A 23,402-nucleotide genomic window follows, 5' to 3' on the forward strand; every position below is an offset into this window, starting at 1 on the left:
CATTTGGACAGGACTAGGTCAGAGTTACCAGGAAGCAAAGCAGTTAATCCGTATTTTATTTACATAGCACATCAGTTCTCAATTCCAGGGTTTTAAACGCCCAGCTCTTATCCAAAGAGTTAGAGGTGGACGACAAGGCACGTGGCTCCCAGCAGAAGGAAGCCCAGGAGGCAGCGAAAAGCACTGACAGCTGTCGCTCTCCCGGCCACCGCGGCTTCCTCGGCGCGCTCGCGCGGCTGCGTGCGCGCGCAACGGGGCGGGGCGGGGCGGAGTCGGGCGCGCGCGCGAAAGGGGCGGGGCGGAGGAAAGCCTGGCGGGCCCGGGCGCGCGCGCGGGGCTGTCTGGTCAGCAGGGGGCGCTGCGCACCCACGCCGCGCTCTGCCTGCCCCCGAGTGCTGTCCGCGGCGGTTCGATTGGAGCAGCCGCCGAAGAGCGCTTGGCGCCATTTTGAAGCGGAGAGGAGGAGGAACGGCCGGGCTGGCTGCGGAAGGGGAGGGGGGGGAGGAGGCGATTGGATGCGGCGGCGGCGGCGGATCCCGGAGAGCAGCGGAGTGAGAGGAGTAGCGAGTCGGCCACCCGGAGGTAGGCGAGAACCCAGTTAACGGAAAGAAAACGTGTCTCGTGTCGGGCTGCCGTGCTCCATTTTCCAGTGGGCGCCACCGCGGCTGTGTCTGTGGCGGGGCTCGAGCGCCGCCCGCTCGCCTGGCGAGACTCCTCTCCCGGCGTCGGGGCTGCAGCCGCCGCCTGCCTGGCGGCCGCCCGGGCCCAGCAGCGGGGGGCGCGGGCCGGGGGCGTGGGGCGGGCTGCGCGGTGGGGGCGGGGAGGGCCCCGCGGCCGGCGCGCGCCCTCCACGCCGCGGGCTCCGCCGTAGCGTCTGGAAATTAAACTTGCCGCCCTGGCCCTGGCCCGGCCGCCCGCGGCGGGAGCGGCGGGCTGCGGGCGGTGACCTTGCGCGCGGGCGGGGGTCCGTGCGGGGCCGCCGGCCGCGCCGCCCCTCCCCCCGCGCCCGCCGGCCGGCGGCTGTTTCCCGGGCGGCAGGCGGGCGGCGCGGCGCTCCTGTTGAATCCTCCCGCGGGCGGGTTTTCCCCCTTCCGGGCGAGGGGCGGGGAGCGAGGGGCCGCGCGGGGTCCCGGGCGCTGTGCGGGCCGCGGGCGACCTTGCCCCCTGCGCCGGGCCCCGCGCGCCTCGCGGTGGCCGCCCGCCCGGGCCCCGCGGCGGGCGCGCGGCTCCGTGACACGCTGACGCTGGGGTCGCGGGAGACAACGCGCGCCCGCCGCGCCCCGCGGAGCCGGCCAGAGGGGAACCTGAGCACCCCGTGGAGGAAGAGCCCGGCGCTGGCTCGAGTGGCTCCTCCCTGGCGACCGCGGGGGTCTGTCTGTCCTCCGGGAAAGCCTCGGACTTGGAACAACAATGAAAGGGTGTGCGGATGTAAATGTTTAACGTTTCTGCGCTCTTAGGGTAGTGACACTTGAAAAGTTTTTGGGTAGGGAAAAAAAAATCTCGGCGGGTGCTGCTGTTGCCGTTGCTGCTGCTGTTGCTGCTGCCATTTGGTACAGACGTTCAGTGCAACAAGCAGCGGTCCAGTTCCTTGAGGGAAAGGAGCTGAACCTAGAAATGCAGCATCTCGTCTTTTTGCAGAATTGCATGCCCCTGCGTTCCTTTACGCGGACTGTGTGAGCTCCGGGAAAGGTTGGAAAGAGCAGTTCCCCTACCTCCTAGTTTGAAGCATCCCAAGGAATCCGATAAAGGGAACCCGCGTTGTACTTGGAAGAACGTACTGTGAATGCGCTTCTCATGCTTTTCATTATGAAGTGATGGATGGGCAGTGCTGTCTGAGCGACCCCGCTCAGTTTATTAGTTTCGGAAACTTTGGATGTAACCTTTAATGCAGAAGGTTGGTCTGCGGTTTTGAGTGAGCTGGGAGTCCTCTACTGTCTTCCTGACAACCTTTATGTTTATATATCAAGTGAGCTGTAAATAAATTATCATTATTTAAAACTTGAATGGCCATATAAACATTGTCCTCAGTTGACACATCTAAAGTTTCAACGTAGAGCATTTTCTACGAATTAACTCATCCAGTAGTCGAGTAAAATAGTTAACGCCAAAATGGCATTGAGCAACTTAAGGGCTAGAAAGGACACTTACTTACAAAGTGCAGCCGTTAGATAGGTTAGCATTTTTAGGGACAATAAAATTAATATTCCAATGGTGAATGCAGGTCAGCTTTGGAACAGTTATTGTTGTGTCATCTGGTAACAGCGGAAAACCTAATTAATACTTACAGTGGTGAATATTTAGGGGAAAGTATCACCATGCAACTTCTTATGTTAAGATAGATTTAGTCTCAAAAATTCCAATATAATACACATCCTAAGTCAAAACAGTCTTTTGAAATGCAAATTTATATGGAAGAGGTACATTAGGCATTCGTTTTGTTACTGAAGTAATTTTTTTTTTGTTTTGTTTTACCTTTTGTCGGCTTAAAAAAAATCCTCTTAACTGTGTATTACAAATGACAAGGTAGTATTTGTATTTGGCCCCTTAAAAAGAAGAAAAACTTAAGCCCTTTCTTGTTTTCTCTTTTGTTGAGGTTGATTTGCCTTCTGTTAACTTTGTTTTTACAAAGTTTACAGCTTTTGCGCTGTAAAAGCTTTTATTTCTGTCTGGTAGTGTCTGTCTTTTTCTAAGAATTAGAGGAGAAATGTAATGATAGTGATTTGTGTTACGAGATGTTTTATACTAAGCTTAATTTGACGTGTCTTTTACTCAGTTGGCTGTTGGATACACATTTTAATTTTGAACTTACTTTAAAGTTGTCATATTGCCTTAACTTACGGCCTTAACAGTCAAAAGCGGTAACAATAATTTGTTAAGTCTGAAATATAATAGACAGGGCTTGCCCTGTGGAAGAATTAACTGGTAGACTATCACCAAAACTTTGTGAGGAGGGAACTATACTGGAAGATTGTGTTCTTTCTGCTTCTCAGTCTTGGAGAATTAAGATTGTCCTTTGGCTTTCTCAGTGCTGCTTTTTTGATCATGCGTGCCTACAACTAACAGAGCTCACTGATTCAGCTTAGGTGACAAATATTACATGCAATATAAAAGAATGAATTTGTTTTTCTTCTGTTAGTGTTAGAAGACTACAAGGAAACTTAAATGATTAATTTCTAACTCACCATATACATGAACAGTTAGGTTCAGATTGTGATTTAATTGGTTTATCCAAAGTTAGAGTCATAGTCATCAGGTAGAATTGGGGTATGTTTTGATTCATGGGTAGAATTGGTGAAATTAGATATCTTGGAAATTTAAAAGCTTCCTCATGGTCTGTTTTGTTTTATTCATGCTTAAGCAATATTTAAAATATTTAAAATATACAATGTAGTATATTCCATTCATTTCTCCCCTTTTCATTCGTTCACCCAAGGTTAACCATCTGTTTCAGAGTCTGATTTTAACAGTTTCTATCCAGGAATCAGTTCACTGAAGTTGCGTCAAAAGATAACCTCTTGAGGTTCTCTTGTCTTCTGAAAGCACCTTCTTGGATTCATTGTGTAACATAACTTAACATAGCATTGATTTATTCTTTTTGAAATTTGTGGGCTGCAGTATTTGGAAAAGTTAGTGTTAAACTTTATTTTGTTATAAGATTTGTGTATGAGAGTGTGTGTGTTTAAAGCTATTTGCTATCTCAGTCATTTGTCACTTCCAATTACAATAGGGATTTGTAGGACATTGTGTTTGTTTGGGTATTACTGTTTGGGACTGTAAAAAAAAAAATTCCAAAAGTACTTCGTTTTAAAATAAGGTCAGTAATTTCTTGGAGTGTATGGAGACTGTAATTGTTTTACTTGGAATGATCATGCAGTGAGAAAATTGTGAAGATTAAATTCAAAAATGAGTAAAATTTACTTGTGTCAAGTAATGCTCTAATGATTAGGCATTAATAGTAAGCAATAATTAGACATTCTTGGTTTAGCTGTGTAAAACTTAAAAGTCAGCTAAGGGAAGTTAAGGAAACATTGATTAAAATAAGATGTTATTTTGAAACATCTTTAAAGGGCCAAGAAAGATCTAAAAGTACTTCACTAACCTCTCTTTCTCTTTGACAGAGAATATACTCTGACCATATTCAGTTAAAATGTGCAAATACTGCGCTTCTGTCTAAATGCAGTACCAAGGATAATGCAGTACCAGGGATGATGCAGTAAACAGGATGGAGATCCTGCCCTGAGGAAGTTTTAGACTAGTGATTGGCTACCTGCATTAAGGTGATGAGAGTTGAGAAAAACTAGAGGGTAGATCTTGGAGGATCAGATGTTTCACCCTTTTCAATGACAGTTGAGGTTACTTTTTTTTATGTTAGAGAAATTAGCCAAGACTAACTATAAAACTGATAAAAGGACAGGCTATTATAATCACAATCATTGTCTTTCTCTAGGACAGCAGGTTAGGGACCAGAAAGGAAGCAAGAGTTTGTGGTTCCTTGGGCACTGTGGAGATGCTTTTCCTGCCTTCTTTCATCTCTGAGGTAGTTTTGGAGAAGTGAAGAGATTTTAAAGAAAAGCCCCAAATAGTTATCCAAAATGTATCCCTTACTAGGGGAAATTTCATCATGCAGTGTCAGTTAGTCTTTAGTTATTGGGACATGATGGAGAGTGGTGGTAGTGCAGCATTGGCGGTGAGAGTAGCAATTAAGGTTGGGAGGAATAGAGTAATTTAAAGAATTGTGTATTTAAAAGTACACGTTAATATGATTAAAAATTTTAATAGTACAGAAAAGTAAAAATAAAAGTGACTTTTCCTCTTTTCACTAAAAGGTAACTACTACTAACAGTTTCCAGAGAGTTTATTTTTTAAAAAAATCTATACAATGCTATTGTATTGTAGTCCTGTTTACTTTTTTCTTTTTTAAACTGTAGTTTACTTTGGGGCCTCCCTGGTGGTGCAAGGGGTTAAGTCTCAGCACTATCAAGCTATCAGCAGCCACTGCAGTACAAGTTCGATCCCTGGCCAGGGAGCTAACCCATATGGAGCAGCAGACCTCTCCAGTCTCAACCGCTGCTCCCCGCCTCAGTATATTTCAGTCAGTCTGCTGTTATGCTCCCCACTTTGTCTCTGGTGAATCCTCTCACCCCTCCACCCCACCTCTGGCCTATACCCCAGCTTTTGTATGCATTAATAAATAAAATAAATCTTAAAAAAACCTGTAGTTTACTTTATTTCTCTAGTTAATGTCACAAAGTGCTTTTTATGTTAGCACACATTGATAAATATAATTAAATACTATATGAATGTATATCATAATTTATTTTGATTCCTTTGATAATTTAGGTTGTAATAGTTTACATTAATAGGCATATATGAGTATGCTTGTTACATGTTCAACAGTATTGGGCTTTATTAAACTTTATACTTTTTGCCACTTTGATATATGAAATTGGATTCTTGTTTGCATTTTTATATGAGTGAAGGTAAACATTTTTAAATACATTTATTGGATGGAGGTTACTTGCAGCCTGTTCTTTTTTTAAAATTTTTTAATATTTATTTATTTATGCATACAAGAACTGGGGTACAGGCCGGAGGTGCGGGGGGTGAGAGGATTCACCAGACACAGAGTGGGGAGCAGAACAGGCAGATTGACTGAAATACACTGCTGAGGGAATTAGCGGGCGATACAGGAGAGGTCTGCTGTGCTATGTGGGTAGCTCCCTGGCCAGCCCGAGATCGAACTTGTGTTGCAGCGGCTACAGACAGCTTCATAGGTTGCGTCTTAACCCCTTGGGCCACCTGGGAGGTCCGCAGCATGTTCTTTAGATCCAGTAATTTAATTTGCTTGTGACATCTCCTCCCACTTCCCATTCTCATCTAAAAGGATCTGAGGAAGGTGAAACTTGAACAGAGGAATAAGATTTGGAACTTGTGTCACCTTGAGGGGAAGCAGCGCTCTGAATAGAGGGGCTACAAGTGCTAGATTTTAAACAATCAGGGAACAAAACGCGAGGGTATTGAAAGCCCTTAATTTGTTGTTAAGAGAAGATAAGTGAAGGTAGAAAAGGAGATTTGAGTCTGGGCAAATAAATTTTGTATAGGGTCAGCTCTGTCTCCTGTTTGCTTGTCCTGTCTTAACACTCTCCCTTTTTGCCCCAGCTGTCATTTAATTTTTATATATATTATTATTTGGTTTGCTTGTCTTCCCTGGCAAGGGGACAGCATCTTGACTTTGGTATCCCAGTTCCTCCGGAGATGAGGGACTCTAATTTTTTCTTATAAGGGAAACTGATTTTCCTTCAAACCAGCCAAAGGGAGCACTTCTCACTTTTAGCATCCTTTAGATCTAGTTTCTGATCTTTAGTATTATCTCTCTAGAGTTAATATTCTGCTGGAGTGTCAAAGGCCTTAAATGTTGAACTGTACAGAAACTGGGGGTGTTGGCATGTCTATATGGACATTTTCCCTATTTAATCCCTACATACTGCCTCCACCACCAACTTCACATTTTTATTTCCAAAATGAGTTATTCTCAGTAGACTTGGGAGTTGATAGTTTAAGACTTTTCTCTTCCACTCCTCTCCCATAACTGTGTTGAGGTTACATTAATTAATTAGCTTGATTGCTTTTATAATGTCAAAGATACCTCAGTAAAGCTGTTTTTCCCCCAGCTGTTATATATACTAATTAATATAAAATACTTGGTTCTTTTTCATTGTTATCCCTAGTCTAGGCCAGCACTTGTCAAATGGGAGTGATTTTAGATATTCCTGTCCCTCATGTTTGGCAATGTCTAGAGATATTTTGATTGTAACAATTAGGGGAAGTGGAGGCTTGGAGACATTTTGGTTGTCATGACTGGGGAAGGAGGTAAGGGAGAGAGGGTAGAGTGCTGCTACTGGCATCTAGGGGTAGAGGGCAGAAATGTTGCTAAACATTCTACATTATGTCCGTAGCTCTCCACCACAAAAAATTATCTAGCCCAAATTGTCAATAATGCCAAGGTTTCAAACCCTGGTCTAGGTAGAAACTACTTCAGGAAGCCTGCACTTAGCCCCAACTCAGCTGAATTAGTCCTTCCCACCAACTTTGATGATAGCTATCAAGCAGCAGTAATGTTTCACGTAGACTTACACTCAAAATGACAGGCTTTGAATATGGCTTGTGAACACTTCCCTCCTCTCTTTGTTACTTTTATTTTCAGCTTTTGACACTTTCCTTCTCCCCTGTCTTTTGGGTCTAACATAATTAGGTTAAGACTTTTTGTCCTAGTTGGAGTTTGGAAGGTTGCTAGCATTTAAGACTTGAGATCTGTAGGACCATATTTAGGCATGTGATACTGTGCTTCAAGAGTGAAGTCCCTTTCTAAGGTTGGCAGAAGAACGGGTGATTAAGACTACTTGGGTTTTATCTTTCTCTATCACAAGTTGTGACATGGGCATATTACCTAATCTTTCCAAACCTCAGCTTCTTAATCTGTAAAGTGGGGATCATCGCAATATCTCATTTTAGAAAACAGCTTTATTGAAATGGAGTTCACATGCCATATAATTCATCCATTGAAAATGTAGAATTCATTGTTTTCTAGTGTATTCACACACTTGTGCACCTATCACCACAGTTAGATTTTAGAACATTTTTGTCCCCCACAAAGAAACTCCAAATCCATTAGCTGTTATTCTAGCAAACCATATCTTACTAGTGTTTGTAGTAAGCCAGCCCATATACTTACCTGGTGCCAAAAATGCAAGTACTCAATAAAAAACTGTTATAGCTGGGTGCTGTAAATCTATTTAAGACAGAGTCCATCTCCATCACTTTTAGATACAACCAAGATGGAAAATCATGTATTGAATGGACATTTGCATGCTATCCCATGCAAAGAAATTGTGCTCGGACATGATGAAGGATACTCCTTCAATTAAGAGATGTATATTCATGTAGGAGGAAAGAGAATGCAGAATAATTGGAAAACAAAAATTATAGTTAGTGCTTTTAAGAAGGCATAAACAAAATATTTGAAATTAGAAATTTAATAAAAGGAGGTTAATTGTTTTAGGCTAAGAGTGCAGGAACTATGCAGAAAAAACTTGAAGAGACTATTTTGGCCAAGTCTTGTATGACAGAACGTGACTTTTGTTCCTATGAAGAGCAATTCAAGAATGCTATGTATGCCTTTTGTATTGGTGTAATTATCACTATTATCATTTTTTACTCCCTCATGCTGTTGTGAAATGATCATTTGTAGGAGCTACACCCACCCTCTTTTTTGATGTTTCCAGTTTGTTGTAATCTTGAGAAATTGTCTAAATGTATTAAATAAGCATTTAAATGAGAGTTTGATATCTGTGAGGATGTGAATGTTGGTATATACTCTCACTTTGAGTTAGTTGCCCTCCCTTCCCCCACTAATTGGATTTATAGAACAAGTGATAAACAGATAAATTAGGCTCATATAAATGTTTTCCTCTTAAGGCTGCTTTCTACTAATAAATATATCCCCAATCTCTCTCCAATTTCCTATCTTCTTTTTCTACTGTACTGTTGAATATGACACCTCCAATTGTGTCCGAAACTCAGCTGTCCCTCCTTTACCTTTAACAGCAATAAATAGCACAGATAACTTTTCTTTAATTGTAAGGGATGACTAGATTTGTTATCTAGTCAGAAACCTAGCAGTCCATGACTGCTCCTTGATCTCATAATTCTCACATCAAAAGAGGTACTAAATCCTCTTGATTGTGAGGCAGTAATTTCATTTTTTTTCACCTTATGCATATAATGCTTCAAAAATTAAAAAGCAGAGAAAAAAGGGTATATTATAGTCTTTTGTCCAAATTTACCCATCCCAAATCTCTAATTTCCAGACTTCTGTAGTAGTTTACTAAGTTTATTACTTTCTTATATATCTTTTAATCATATACAAATATGTTTATCCTACCTCATTTCCCCCTCCCCACATATCCCTCCACCATGTTTTTCTCTAATGTTGGAAACTATTTTTTCCACTTAATAATATAATCTGGAGATATCTTAGTTTATAAAGTGTTGGTGCCTGAGCTTTCTGTTTCTTCTGCTATGAGTATTCATCTTTTATTTATGTATCTTACTTTAGCCTTTTGATGGGCAGTTAAAATGTTTCAAGTTTTTACTATTATAAAAATGCTGCACTGAGCAACCTTGTACTTTTGTCATTTTGTACATGTGCCGGTTTGTCTGTGGGATAAACTAAAAGTGGAATTATTGGGTCAAAGAATATAACTGTTATTATTTCACAGATATTGTTAAATTGCCCTTTGCAGGGCAGTTAGCCATGTATATATGAGAATACTTGTTTTCCCCAAAGCTTTACCAACATAGTGCATAAACAAGTGTTTTGGATTTATGCCATTATTATAAGTGAAAAATGTTGTCTCACTGTAGTTTTAATTTACATTTTTCTTGTGAATGAAGCTGAGCATTCTTTTCTTTTCTTTTCTTTTTTTTTTTTTTGAAAGATTTATTTATACAAGAACCAGGGTACAGGTCAGATTCGTGGGAGGGGATTCACCAGAGACAGAGCGGGGAACAGAACAGGCAGACTGATGAAATACACTGCTGAGGGGAGCAGCAGGTGAGAAGGGAGAGGTCTGCCACGCCATGTGGGACCCTTGTTGGCCAGCTGGCCAGGATCGAACCCGCGCTGCAGAGGCTGCGGACAGCTTCACAGCGCTGCCCTTAACCGCTTGCGCCACCAGGGGAGGCCCTATTTTATATCTTTTGAGACTCCCCCCTCCCCCCCAAGAATGGTCTGTGGTCTGCTCTCAATCTTTATCTGCTTTCATGTCCATTTTGGGGATTTTTTTTTTTTTTTAGATTTATTTATTTATGCATACAAGAGCTGGGGCACAGACCAGAGGTGCGTGTGGGGGGTGGGGGGTGAGAGGAGTCACCGGAGACAGAGTGGGGAGCAGAACAGTCAGATTGACTGAAGTACCCTGCTGAGGGGAGCAGCAGGTGAGTCAGGATTGGTCTGCTGCGCCATATGGGTAGCTCCCTGGCTGGGGTTCGAACTTAGGCCGCAGAGGCTGTGGACAGCTTCATAGGCTGTGTCTTAACTGGTTGCCCCACCAGGGAAGCCCATTTTGGGGATTCTTAAATTAATTTTCATGAAATTTCATTTCAGTCCAGATGCCCGTGGTTGGTTTACTAAAAACGAACATGACTTGCATTTCTCCCACAGTTGCCTTCTGACAGATCTCTTTGCTTCCACCTTCAATCCCTGACAGGCAATTTCTTACACCGTTAAATGGGGAGATTTTCTAATCACAAATATGAATGTGTTGTCTTCTTGCTTAAAGCAAACTACTTTGGCTGTTCAATGCCTCTATAACCCAGATACCTTAGCTTTAGCGTGGTTTTTACCTATGTTGCCAGCATTTCTTTTCACTACCTCATAGGTTCTCTGAACTCCAAAATCACTCTTCTGGATAGATGCCTGTTGTGTTAACCCTTTGTCTCTGTGCCTTTGCCTGTGCTATCTGGGTTCTCTGCTATAAGGGTTAATTCTGCTTGTCTAATACCTAAAATTTTGCTTTTTCTCCACCTGGTGGACTATTCTGATATCTAACTCTTCTTTCAGGCACCCTCACATTGTGTGTTTTTATTTACGAATGTTTCCTTGCCCTTATTGTTAGCTTCTTCAGGGCATTGGTCTTTTATGTTGTGTGATATACCCTATTTTCTGTTAAAATCTCTTAGCTTTCATTTTTTGAATATGTATATGTTTTACTCATATTTTTCAAGGATATTTTAGCTGGATATAGATTGTGGGTTGACTGTATTTTTCTTTAGTCATTTCAGGGATGTCTTTTTCTTGTCTTCTGTCTTCATTCTGTCTTTAAATTTTCAGTAGTTTGATGTGGGTATTTTTTGTATTCTGCTTAGTGTTTGTTGAGCTTATTTGAGTGATAAGTTGATATTTTAAACTAAATTTGAAACTCTTCAAGCATTATTTAAAAATACTGTTCCTACTGCATCTTTCTTTCTGAAATATCTTGTTATTTTGTTTAAGTTTGTACTGTGTAGATCTGTGAGTCAGATTTTTTCACTTTTCCTCTTAGTTCTTCAGATTTTCTACTGTCTTCAAGGTTATTAATTATTTTTCTGATATGCTATTAAGCCTATTTTCTTATTCGCCTCTCAATATCCAGCCCAGTTCAGCTTTACTGAGATATAATTGACAAATAACATGGTTAAATTTAAGGTGTACCAGGTGATGATTTAATATGTATTACTAAATACATATTAAGATTTAATTTTTAAATTTTTTAAAAAGATTTATTTATGCATACAGGAACGGGGTACAGGCCAGAGGGGTTGGGGAGGGGGGGGTGAGAGATTCACCAGAGACAGAGTGGAGAACAGAACAGGCCGATTAACTGAAATACACTGCTGAGGGGCGCAGCAGGCGAGTCAGGAGAGGTCTGTTGTGCCATGTGGGTAGCTCCCTGCCTGGGGATCGAACTCGTGCTGCAGAGACTGCAGACAGCTTCATAGGTTGCTTCTTAACCCCTCGTGTCACTAGGAAGGCCCCCATATTAAGATTTATTAATGCATCCATTATCTCACGTAGTTAACATTGTTTTGTGTATGTGGTGAGAACATTAAAGATAAATTTCTTAGAAACTTTTAAGTGTATAATACAGAACTGTTAACTATAGTTACCATGTCGTACATTAGATGCCCAGAACTATTCATCCTTTAACTGAGCATTTATAGTCAGATAATTTTCACATTGTGACAAAAGGCAGAAAGCAAAAATTGCATTCAGGATTTATTTTGTAGTAAGCTGATCTAGAGGCATTGTGTAGCCCAAGAAGCAAGAGTAGTACCACCAAGCTCCTTTCCTGGGAGCTACATTATACATACAGGCTGTGTACTTATAGTGTCATTTGTACTTTCTTATACATTGCTATTTCATATGATTTGGTAGGTTATTTTTTGGACCTGGGAGTCAAAACATTTCATATTGGTAATTGCTTCCTTAAGCCATTTCAGCTTGTGAAAGTTTTCATAGGAATGCTCTACTTTTATTTTTTTTTAAGATTTATTTATTTATGCATATAAGAACTGGGGTACAGGCCAGAGGTGTGGGGGTGAGAGAATTCATCAGAGACCGAGCAGGGAACAGAACAGGCAGACTGACAGAAATACACTGCTGGGGGGAGCAGCGGGCGAGACAGGAGTGGTCTGCTGCAACATGTGGGTAGCTCCCCTGGCTGGCTGGCCTTCGAACTGGTGCTGCAGAGGCTGTGGATAGTTTCATAATGCTGTGCTTAACCCCTTGCACCACCAGGGAGGCCCAGAATGCTCTACTTTTAGAAAGTGAATGAAACCTGCATTTATTTTGATTCTTTTTTAATTGTTTTTTTTTTTTTATTGAGGTAATGCTACTTCACGATAGTGTATATGATTTAGGGACTCCTGTTTTTTGTTCTTTTTTTGTTGAGCTAATGTTACTTTACAATAATGTATAAGATTTGGGGACTCCTTTTTTTTTTTCTTTTTTTAAACAATTTGTATTTATTTGCTGAGATTCCCCATTGTGGCTGTGTTTTCCTTTAAGTCTTAGAATAAATTTATAATAGTTGCCTAGCAGTCCTTATTTGTTAATTTCTTCATTTACTTATTTCACTTTTTTTAAACTAATTTTTACCCACCCATGAGAGCAGGTCACATTTTCCTACTTCTTTTCATGTCTAGAAAATTTTAATTGTAGGGTACACATTGTGCATGTATGTTATCTCAAAATTCTCTGTCTTCTTCTGATGAGTATAAATTACTGGCTGATCATCTTTTATATGAGGAGAATTGGTATTATGTTTTAAGATGGGTCTCTAGAAAGCCTAAGGTATTGTCTAAGCACTTCTACTTGGCCAGATTCACATGCCAGACTGTAATGGGCAGCAGCTGAAATTACTCCGGAGTTCTTTTAATTCTGTATTTGCTTTCTTCTGATGGGCTATTTGGTATCTACTCTGAGCACACAGTTCAGGGATTAGTGAAAAATTTGAAGGGGTTATATTTTTGAGATTTTCCCTGCTGTGGTTTAGGTTTTTTTTGAACCCTTCCCCTCTCTCACAATTTTCTGGCTACTCTGTGTCCAGGAACTCCAATAAAATTGTGAGACTTTCTGCTTGAGTTCAAGTGGCTGTGTGCTGCTATTGCAGATTAGGAATCCCCTCAGAAAAAGCTGTATAAATTTGAACCTCCAGCATACTTCCTTTAATTCACTGATTAAATCTGTATTTTCTACCTGTTCTTGATTGCTTTTATTTTTTATTCAGAATTTATAATTGTTATCTATGGAAGGGTAACTTTGGTAAAAGCTACTTCACCATTTTTAGAATTCTTCACAAACTCATATTCTTTCATTTCAAACAGGACTTTTAAACACAGTTGGTGACTTAACATGTCTTTTAGGATTATGTTTTTACAGTAAGAAACTCATTATTGCTTCAATTATAAACACTTTGTCTAAATAGGTAATTATTTAGTGAAAAGCCAGGATCTAAAGTATGTTTACAAAGACCAGAGAAGGGGGCAACCATAATTATATTTCTGCTTCTGTTTCTCTCCCTCTTTATTAGCAACAACCTCTACAGATAGCAGTGGGACACATGGTAGCAGGTGATACTGGAAGAAAATGTCAACTTTCAATTGTCTTTGGTATTTGTACTTATTGAAAAAAGTACTAAAATGTAAATGTGTTACCCAGCTGTTGTTGTCTTAAAATTCATGTTCATGATGGTATTGTTGGACATCTATTTACATGGTTAGCTAGCACCAGCTCCATTCCAATCCCTTTAGAATTGTTGCACAAAAATTTGAGGTTTTGGGGCCTCCCCGGTGGCGCAGCGGTTGAGCGCTGGGTTGTGAAGCTGCCTGCAGCCTCTGCAGCGCCGGTTCGATCCCCGGCTGCTCCCTGGCCACTGGAGAAGGGTCCCGCATGGCGCGCAGACCTCTCCTGCCCCCTGCTGCTCCCCTCAGCAGTGTACTTCGGTCCTTCTGCCTGCTCTGCTCCCCACTCTGGCTCTGGTGAATTCTCTCACACTCCCACGCTTCTGACTGTGCCCAGTGCTTGTATAAATAAACAAACAAACAAATAAATAAATAAATCTTTAAAAAAAAATTGAGGTTTTGGTTTTGACTTGAACTAAACAAAATTCTGAAAAATGTGTTCATTTGACTGATTTGGGTATAGAGAAGGGACATATTTCTAATAGATTTATTATTTCTAGCACAAATCTAAGTATAATAATGTAGTTTAAGCATATTTATTATAATGTCTTGATTTTTAATTGTTATCTTGAACATGGACAGTGTCTAGTTAATCTTAGTGTGAATATAATTGTAAGAGGATAGGTTTTGGAGTTACAACTTACTCCTTTAAAAAGTGAATACAGAGGGGCCTCCCCTGGTGGCGCAGCGGTTGAGCGCTGGGCTGCGAGGCTGCCCGCAGCCTCTGCAGTGCCGGTTCGGTTCGTTCCCCGGCCGCCAGCGAGGGTCCCACCCAAAGAAAAAAAAAAAGAAAAAGAAAAAGTGAATACATTTGAAACTTAATGTTTTTTTTTGAAAAAAAATACTTGTTTATTTATGTATACAAGAACTGGGGTGTAAGCCAGAGGTGAGGGCAGTGAGAGGATTCACCAGAGACAGAGTGGGGAGTAGAACAGGCGGATCCACTGAGATAGACTGCTGAAGGGAGCAGTGGGCAAGTCAGGAGAGGTCTACTGCCCCAGGTGGGTTAGCTCCCTGGCTGGGGGTCAAACTTGTGCTGCAGTGGCTTTTGGTAGCTTGATAGCACTGGGACTTTAGCCTCTGCGCCACCAGGGAAGCCCCTGGAACTTAATGCTCTTCAGGTAAATTTTTTTTTTTTAAAGATTTAATCATACAAGAGCTGGGGTACAGGCCATAGGTCTGAGAAGTGAGAGGATTCACCAGAGACAAAGTGGGGAACAGAATAGGCAGACTAACCGAAATACCCTGCTGAGGGGAGCAGCGGGTGAGTGAAGGGAGGTCTGCTTCGCCATGTGGGTTACTTCCTGGTGGGCTGGGGCTTGAACTTGTGCTGTAGAGGCTGCGGATTGCTTCATAGTGCAGTACTTAATCCCTTGCGCCACCAGGGAGGCACTCTTTAGGTAAGTTCTTAAGTATTTTTGCTGACAGAAGGAAAATGAGGTACATGATTACCCCGATATGGGATTTTTGATTTTTTTCTCTTTAGCTGAATGTTATAGGAGGTAGAGAAGACACAAATGAAAACTGTTTTCTGTAGTAGTCTAAGTCTAAATAATTTCTCCATCTCTTTCAGTTAACACTTAATTGGAGAAATAAAATTATTATGATTGGTATAAGGAATTTGTTATAGCGGTTGATTTTTACCAATTGTCGGACCTGGTTATATACTTGTGAGTCAGGTACTAGGCTTTAAAGTAGACTGACAGTTAGGAAGGAAAGACAAATATTAAGGTGGGGACCTGGGGAGACTAAGGTTAAATTGGAAGTTTCAAGGATTTGAAACTTGGAGCGGGAACCTATGAGCCTGAACTTGAGCCTTCAGTGTTTTTTTACTGCTTCCACACCGGCACCTTTGATGATGTGGGCAACCTCCAGTTACATCTCATTCATGGAGCAGCACACAGACCTATTTCAATTATTACTTGGAAGAGCACACGAGAACTGGCAGGAACTGAAGGAACGATGGGGCCTGCTGTGGCCCCATGCCAATGAAGGTGAGCCCAGAGATCCATGACTGTGAGAATGACAATAGCACCTCACCTTAAGGTGGCATTATAAACATGCTGCTCCCTCGCTTTCATTTCTGAATGTCATCAGAATTTCTTTCTTTTTTTTTTTAAATAATAAATTTTATTTTTATATTCCCCATACAATTGCAACCCCCCCCCATTCTGACTCATTCCCTCCCTTCCTACCCCCAACCCCCAAAAAGTGTCTCTGGTTCATAGTTTTTTGTTGATTTTGATTTTCACTTTCTTATAGTTATTCATTTTCCTGGTCCCTTATTTAAGTTTTCTAGATTCCTGCTATGAGTGAGACCATCCGGTATTTTTCTTTTTCTTTTTGGCTTATTTCGCTGAGCATGATCCCTTCCAGCGCCATCCATGTTGCTGCAAATTGCATGTGTTTATCTTTTTTGAATGCTGAGTAATATTCCATGGTATATATGTACCACATCTTCTTGATCCAGTCATCTATTTTTGGGCATTTGGGCTGTTTCCAAAGCTTAGCTATTGTAAATAGTGCTGCTATAAACATAGGGGTGCAGGTGTTCTTTGGAATGGATGTTTCTGTGTCCTTTGGGTAAATACCTAGGAGTGGAATTGCTGGATCATATGGAAGCTCTATGTTTAGTAGGTCCAGAAATCTCCACACAGCTCTCCATAGTGGTTGGACCAGTTTGCACTCCCACCAACAGTGCAGGAGAGTTCCTTTTTCTCCACACCCTCGCCAGCATTTGTTGTTGCTAGTTTTTTTAATATGTGCCATTCTCACTGGTGTAAGATGGTATCTCATGGTAGTTTGGATTTGCATTTCCCTGATTGCAAGTGATGTTGAACATTTTTTCATATGCCTGTTGGCCATTTGCATTTCCTCTTCAGAGAAGTTTCTTTTTAGCTCTTCTGCCCATTTTTTGACTGGATTATTTTCTTTGTTGTTGTTGAGTCTCATCAGCTCTTTGCAGATTTTTGTGATCAGTCCTTTATCATTAGTGTTGTGTGCAAAAATGTTCTCCCAGTTGGTGGGGTTTCTCTTTGTTTTTGTTACTGTCTCTTTTGCTGTGCAGAAACTCTTTAATTTGATGTAGTCCCAGCTGTTTATCTTTGCCTTCACTATCACTGCTTTGGGTGATGTGTCTGTAAAGATGTCTTTGATGTGCAAATCACGTAGTGTTTCGCCTATATTTCCTTCTATGTATTTTATGGTTTCAGGTCTTATGTCTAGTTCTTTAATCCATTTTGAGTTGATTTTTGTATATGGTGTGAGGTAGTGGTCAAGCTTCATTCTTTTGCATGTAGCGACCCAGTTTTCCCAGCACCATTTATTGAACAAACTTTCTTTGCGCCAATGCATAGTCTTTGCTCCTTTGTCAAAGATTAGTTGACCATAAATCTGTGGGTTTATTTCTGGATTTTCTATTCGATTCCATTGGTCTGTATGTCTGTTCTTGTTCCAATACCATGCATTTTGATGATTATGGCTTTGTAGTAGAGTTTGAAGTGTGGGAGTGTGATGCCTCCATTCCCTTCTTTTCTTTTCAGGAGAGCTTTGGCTATTCGGGGTTTTTTGTGATTCCATATGAATTTCATCAATAGTTGTTCTATTTCTTTGAAGAATGACATTGAAATTTTGATTGGAATAGCATTGAATCTGTAGATTGCTTTTGGTAGGATGGCCATTTTAATAATGTTTATTCTTCCAATCCATGAGCAGGGGATGTCTTTCCATTTCTTTGTGTCTTCTTCTATTTCTTTTAACAGTGTTTTATAGTTTTCTTTGTATAGGTCCTTTACCTCTTTTGTTAGATTTATTCCCAAATATTTGATTTTTTTTGTTTCAATAATAAAAGGGATGGTTTTTTTGATTTCTTCTTCTTCAGATTTATTGTTTGTGTATAGGAAGGCTACTGACTTTTGCGTGTTGATTTTGTATCCTGCCACTTTACTGAACTGATTGATGAGTTGAATTAGTTTTTCTGTGGAGTTTTTGGGGTTCTCTACGCATATTATCATATCATCTGCAAATAGTGATAGTTTGACTTCTTCTTTTCCTATTTGGATTCCTTGGATGTCTTTCTCTTGTCTTATTGCTCTGGCTAGGACTTCCAGTATTATATTGAAAAGCAGTGGTGAGAGTGGACATCCTTGTCTTGTTCCAGATCTTAATGGAATTGCTTTCAGCTTTTCACCATTGAGAATGATACTGGCTGTTGGCTTGTCATAGATGGCCTTTATGATGTTGAGGTATGTTCCTTGTATCCCAAGAATTTCAAGGGCTTTTATCATGAATGGGTGTTGCACTTTGTCGAAAGCTTTCTCAGCATCTATTGATATTATCATATGGTTTTTATATTTCTTTTTGTTGATGTGTTGGATAACGTTGATTGATTTTCGGATGTTGAACCATCCTTGTGTCCCTGGAATGAATCCTACTTGGTTGTGGTGAATTATCTTATGGATACATTGTTGGATTCTGATAGCTAAAATTTTATTGAGGATTTTTGCATCAGTGTTCATTAGGGAGATTGGCCTGTAGTTTTCCTTTTTTGTGTTGTCCTTGTTCGGTTTTGGTATTAGTGTAATGTTGGCTTCATAGAACGTGTTTGGTATTGTCCCTTCCTTCTCAATTTTTTGGAAGAGTTTGTGAAGGATAGGCACTAATTCGTCTCTGAATGTTTGGTAGAATTCATTTGTAAATCCATCAGGTCCTGGGCTTTTGTTTTTGGGGAGGTTTTTGATTACCATTTCAATTTCGCTGCTTGTAATTGGTCTGTTTAGGTGTTCTATTTCTTCTTTATCTAGCTTTGGGTGATTGTAGAGTTGTAGGAATTTGTCCATCTCCTCTAGATTGTTGAACTTGTTTCCATATAACTGTTCATAGTAGTTACTGATTATTCTTTTGATTTCTGCTGTGTCCGTTGTGATTTCTCCTCTTTCATTTATGATCCTATTTATTTGTGCTTTCTCCCTTTTTTCCTTTGTGAGCCTGGCTAGGGGTTTGTCTATTTTATTGATTTTTTCAAAGAACCAGCTCTTGGTTTCATTGATCTTTTGGACTGTTTTTTTAGTTTCAATTTCATTTATTTCTGCTTTGGTTTTTATTATTTCTTTTCTTGTACTGGTTTTGGAGTTTTTTTTGTTGTTCTTTTTCTAGATCTTTGAGCTTCGAGATTAGGTTGTTTCTTTGAGTTCTTTCTTGTTTCTTGATGTGAGCTTCTATTGCTATATATTTTCCTCTTATTACTGCTTTTGCTGCATCCCATACATTTAGGATATTGGTGTCCTCCTGTCATTCAATTCAAAGAATTTTTTAATTTCTTCTTTGATCTCCTCATTAGTCCAGTGGTCTTCCAGTAGTGTGGTTTTTAATCTCCATGAGGTAGGAAAGTTCCTTGCCTTCCTTTTATGGTTTATTTCTAGTTTGATGCCTTCATGGTTAGAAAAGATGGTTGGTATGATTTCAGTCTTTGTGTATCTGTTGATGTTTGTCTTGTGCCCCAGTATGTGATCGATCCTGGAGAATGATCCGTGTGCGCTTGACAAAAATGTGTACTCCGTTTTTTTGGGGTTTAGTGTTCTATAGATGTCATCAGAATTTCTTTTGAGGCTAACACAACAATGCAGGGAACACAAATTGGAGAGATGTAGTTGTAGCCTAGTTAAGATGACAATAAAAAGCCATCACAGTCCATTTCTTGGTAATGGCTTCTATACATACCTCTTTCACTCATATTTTGCTTACAAATAAAGACAGTTGCAAAAGTAAACTTTTGCTGACATAATTCAGCTATCCCTTATTGAACTGATAATTAGTTTTAACTGAAGCTTCAAGTTCACATGCTCAAATTTTGATCTAGGTAGGTATTTACCTTTTTTTTTTTTTTTTTAAAGATTTATTTATTTATGCACAAGAACTGGGGTACAGGCCAGAACTACAGGGATGAGAGGATTCACCAGAGACAGAATGGGGAGCAAAACAGGCAGACTGACTGAAATACACTGCTGAGGGGAGCAGCGGGCGTGACAGGAGAGGTCTGCTGCATCATGTGGGTAGCTCCCTGGCAGGTTGGGGATCGAACTCATGCTGCAGAGGCTGCGGATACATTCAGTGCTGTGTTTAGCCCCTTGCACCAACAGGGAGGCCAGGTTTTGTTTTTTTTTTAAATTATTTTACATATCTTTTACATCATTCATGGTTATAGTCCCCGTGAAATTCCCACCACCAGTTCACCTGTGTACCATCACTATTGTCCCTGGTGCTTTTCCCACCCGTCCTTATCCTTCTCTCTCCTCCTCCCCTACAAAATGTCTCTAGTCTATGGTTGACTGTTGATTTTTACTTTATTGAGTTATTTTTCCTGATCCCTTATTTGGATCCTCCACATTCCTCCTATAAGTGAAACCATCTGATATTTTTCTTTTTTGTTCTGGCTTATTTCACTGAGCACGATCCATTCCAGCTCCATCCGTGTTGCTGCAAATCGCATGAGCTTATCATTTTTGATTGCTGAGTAATAGTCCATTGTATGTATATATACCACATCTTCTTGATCCTGTCTTTTTTGGGGGGGCATTTGGGTTGTTTCCATAGCTTACTTACTGTAAGTAGAGCTGCAGTAAACATAGGGGTATAGGTGTCCTTTTGAATTGCTTTTGTGGTCCTTTGCGTAGATACGTAGGAGTGGAATTGCTGGATCATATGGAAGCTTCATATTTAGCAGTTTGAGGAACTTCCCCACAACTTTCCATAGTGGTTGGACCAATTTGCATTCCCACCAACAGTGTGGGAGAATTCCTTTTTCTCCACATCACTGACAACATATGTTGTTACTAGTTTTTTTTGATATGCGCCATTCTTACTGGTTAAGATGGTATTTCATTGCCGTTTTGATCTGCATTTCCCTGATGACAAGTGATGTTGAACATATTTTCATATGCCTGTTGGCTATTTGCATTTCCTCTTTGTAGAATTGTCTTTTTAGCTCTTTTGCCCTTTTTTTTTTTTTAAGATTTATTTATGCATACAAGAGCTGGGTTACAGGCCAGAGGTGAGAGGATTTACCCGAGACAGAGTGGGGAACAGAACAGGCAGATTGACTGAAATACACTGCCGAGGGGAGCAGCCGACGAGTCAGGAGAGGTCTGCTGTGCCATGTGGGTATCTTCCTGGCCAGGGTTCGAACTCGTGCTGTGGTGACTGCAGAAAGTTTCATAGGTTGCGTCTTAACCCCTTATGCCACCAGGAAGGCCCAACTTCTGCCCGTTTTTTGACTGGGTTGTTTACTTTGTTGCGTTTCGTCAGCTCTTTGTAGATCTTTGTGATCAGTCCCTCATCATTAGTATTGTGTGCAAAAGTTTTCTCCCAATCACTGAGGTGTCTCTATTTTGGTTGATATCTCTTTTGCTGTACAGAAGCTCTTTACTTTGATGTAGTCCTAGCTGTTTAGCATTTCCTTCACTATATTTGCTTTGGGTGATGTGTCTTTAAAGATGTTACTGAGGTGTATGTAATGTAGTGTTTTGCCTATTTTTTCTTCTATATATTTTATGGTTTCAGGTCTTGTCTAATTCTTTAATCCATTTTGAATTGTATTTTTGTGCGTGGTATGAGGTAGTAGTCTAGCTTCATTCGTTTGCATGTAGCAGTCCAGTTTTCCCAGCACCATTTATTGAACAAACTGTCTTTGTTCCACTGCATAGTCTTAGTTCCTTTGTCAAAGATTAGTTGTCCATAAGTCTGCGGGTTTATTTCTGGGTTTTCTATTTGATTCCATTGGTCTGTGTGTCTGTTTTTGTTCTAGTACCATGCAGTTTTAAATATTATGGCTTTGTTGTATAGTTTGGAGTCTCGGAGTGTGATACCTCCATTCCCCTTCTTTTTAGTCAGGAGAGCTTTGGCTGTTCAAGGTATTTTTGTGGCTCCACATGAATTTCATCAGTATTTGCTCTGTTTCATTGAAGAATCATGTCATTGAAATTGTTACTGGGATAGCATTGAATCTGTAAATTGCACTTGGTAGGATGGCCATTTTGATAATGTTAATTCTTCCGATCCATAAGCAGAGGATGCCTTTCCATTTCTTTGTGTCTTTTATCTCTTTTAACAATGCTTTATAGTTTTCTTTGTATAGGTCCTTTACCTCTTTTAGGTTTATTCCCAAGTGTTTGTTTTTTTTTTTTTTTGTTTCAATTATAAAAGGGATAATTTTCTTGATTTCTTCTTCAGATTTATTGTGTGCATATTGGAAAGCTATTGATTTTTGTGTGTTGATTTTGTATCCTGCTACTTCACTAAACTAGTTGATTATTTTGAGTAGTTTTTCTGTGGTGTTTTTGGGGTTCTCTGTGTATATTATCCTATCATCTGTGAATAGTGATAATTTTACTTCTTTCCCTATTTGGATTTCTTGTATGTCTTTCTTTTTTTGCTTTGGCTAGGACTTCCAGTATTGTATTAAAGAGCAGTGGTGAGAGTAGACATCCTTGTCTTTTTCCATATCTTAAGGGAATGGCTTTCAGTTTTTCACCATTGAAATGATATTGGCTATGAACTTGCCATGTATGGCCTTTATTATGCTAAGGTAAGTTCCTTCTATCCCGAGAATTTCGAGGGCCTTTATCAGAAATGGATGTTAAACTTTGTCAAATGCTTTCTTTGCACCTGTTGATACGATCATATGTTTTTATTTTTCTTTTTGTTGATGTAATGGATTATATTGATTGATTTTCCAATGTTGAACCATCCTTGTGTCCCTGGAAAAAATCCTGCTTGGTCGTGGTGAGTTATCTTTATGATTCATTGCTGGATTCTGTTGGCTAGGATTTTATTGAGATTTTTGCATCAGTGTTCATTGGAGAAATTGGTCTGTAGGTTTTTTTTTGTTTTGTCCTTGTTTGGTTTTGGTATTAGAGTGATACTGGCTTCATAAAACATATCTGGTAGTATTCCTTTCTTTCTCAATTTTTTGTAAGAGTTTGTGTAGGATGGACACTATTTCATTTCTGAACTTTTGGTAGAATTCATTTGTGAATCCATCCAGTCCTGAGCTTTTGTTTTGGGGGAGGGTTTTTTTTTTTTTTTTAATAGTATTTTTTCTTCTTTTTTTTAATAGAGGCATGTTTTTTATTTATTCGTTTGTTCGTTTTTGTTTGTACATGCACTGGGTACAGTCAGAAGCGCGGGAGGGTGAGAGAATTCACCAGAGCCAGAGCGGGGAGCAGAGCAGGCAGAAGGACCGAAGTACACTGCTGAGGGGAGCAGCGGGTGGCAGGAGAGGTCTGCACGCCATGTGGGACCCTCCTCCGGTGGCCTGGGAGCAGCCAGGGATCGAACCGGCGCCGCAGCGGGCAGCTTCGCAACCCAGTGCTCAACCGCTGTGCCACCGGGGAGGCCCTTCTTCTCTAGCTTTGGATGGTTGTAAAGTTGTAAGAATTTGTCTTTCTCTTCTAGATTGTTGAACTTGTTTGCATATAGCTATTCACAGTAATCTCTGATTATTCTTTTGATTTCTGCTGTGTCTGTGGTGATTTCTGTTTAATTTATGATCCTATTTATTTGTGCTTTCTCTCGTGTTTTCTTTGTGAACCTGGTTTGTCTATTTTGTTTATTTTTTTGAAGAA

General features: G+C 40.4%; 1 protein-coding gene across 6 annotated transcripts in view; it reads left to right on the forward strand.

The window, feature by feature from the left end:
* Nucleotides 1–496: 496 nt before the first annotated feature.
* The window catches only part of PDS5B (PDS5 cohesin associated factor B), a 165,522-nt gene continuing 142,616 nt past the window's right edge, over nt 497–23,402 (forward strand). For 5 of the 6 annotated variants that reach the window (XM_054701565.1, XM_054701566.1, XM_054701569.1 and 2 more), the window contains exon 1: nt 1,314–1,418. In XM_054701565.1, coding sequence (XP_054557540.1) covers nt 1,411–1,418 — 8 coding nt within the window. In that variant the 5' untranslated portion in view covers nt 1,314–1,410. Of the gene's footprint in view, nt 583–1,313; nt 1,419–23,402 lie in introns of those variants that run through there. The other variant, XM_054701568.1, reaches the window with a different exon arrangement.

This window comes from Talpa occidentalis, unplaced genomic scaffold (genome assembly GCF_014898055.3).
Source record: "Talpa occidentalis isolate TD23 unplaced genomic scaffold, MPIMG_talOcc4v2.1 talOcc4.5, whole genome shotgun sequence".
Taxonomy (NCBI): Eukaryota; Metazoa; Chordata; class Mammalia; order Eulipotyphla; family Talpidae; genus Talpa; species Talpa occidentalis.